At 57.1% G+C, this 1165-nt stretch overlaps 1 protein-coding gene across 1 annotated transcript in view; it reads right to left on the bottom strand.

The window, feature by feature from the left end:
- LOC104490125 (uridine-cytidine kinase 2) overlaps window positions 1–1165 on the bottom strand; it is a gene marked incomplete at its 5' end in the record, with an annotated part of 13062 nt that overhangs the window by 9691 nt on the left and 2206 nt on the right. Inside the window, one exon of the mRNA XM_010132373.1 lies at window positions 989–1131. Within this exon, the coding sequence (XP_010130675.1) occupies window positions 989–1131 (143 nt within the window). The remainder of the gene's footprint in view (window positions 1–988; window positions 1132–1165) is intronic.

Raw genomic sequence — 1165 nt, 5'->3', positions numbered from 1 at the left:
GAACCCTGTGTCCCACGCTGGGGTGCAGAGCGGGAGAGGCCGCAGCTGCGGGGAGGAGCGGACAGCACAGGGGACCCTACACCGACCAACAAGGTCCATCCCACAGACCTCGTACCCGCTGTAGAGCTGAGGGTCTCACTCTCTCTTCTTCACTGGGCAGCATCCGAGGAAGACTCTGTTCATTCTGCCTTCGATCTCAGTCCGTGCATTCCTGAATCCAGTTTGGGAATCCAGCCCCTGCATCCGGCTCCCATCTGCTGCTGAGCCCAGCCTGGGCCTTCCCCAGTGCCTGCCCACAGCATCAGTGGTGCCGGTGACGTGGTTGACATAAGGGGGGTCACAGCATCAGTGGTGACGGTGACGTGGTTGCCATCAGGGGGGTTGGGTTCAGTGTTGGTACTGCATATATTTGTATACATTTCATTTTATCACTATTTTCACTAAAGCAGGTTTAGTTCTCTTTTCCAATCCATAAGTGTCTCTCCCTTGCTCCTTTTCTCTTTCTCCTCTTTGGGAAGGGGCGAAGGGGGGAGGGGGTAATAGAGACCAGCCGTCATTTGTCTAGTAGCTGGCCCAGCTCTAACCCTTGACACTTTGCCCGCTGCACCCTTCCCTGCTGGTACCTGCTGACCGGCAGTAGCTGCCATTCAGCTGATGCCACAGGGCTGGTGCCACAGGGCCACGCGAGGACACAGCACACTCAGTGGTCACACTGCTGCTTGCATCGAAGGACGAACCCCAAACAAGGCAGCCAAAGCCCCACTGAATCCTAAGAGACACGGAGCAAGGTGCTCTCCCCTGCCACAAGCTGCCCTATGTGACACTCCATGCTGGGGAGGAAAAGCTCCCTGGCACTTCGCTCGCAGCAGCGCAGCCTTGTGTCAGTTCCAGTTCTGCTTTGGTCACTGTCACTTGCGTCTCTCACCAGCTGCCCACAGCAGTTAAGTGACAATTCTGTCCCTCTGCCCACAGCATGTTCAGGCCTCACCTCTGCGGGACAGCCGGGTGTCTGCATCCGTGTCCACAAAGAGCTTCATGCGGAAGAGGTCCCGCACCTCCTGGCTGTAGAAGGCCAGGATGCCTTCAAAGAGCACCACGTCGGCAGGGTAGACAGTCACCGTCTCCTCTTTCCTAGCAGAGGGGAAGAGAGTCAAAATATGCTGGG

Source organism: Buceros rhinoceros, unplaced genomic scaffold (assembly GCF_000710305.1).
Source record: "Buceros rhinoceros silvestris isolate BGI_N320 unplaced genomic scaffold, ASM71030v1 scaffold7853, whole genome shotgun sequence".
Classification (NCBI taxonomy): domain Eukaryota; kingdom Metazoa; phylum Chordata; class Aves; order Bucerotiformes; family Bucerotidae; genus Buceros; species Buceros rhinoceros.
Note: the sequence above shows the minus strand (reverse complement) of the source record. Positions and strands in the feature narration are given on the sequence as shown.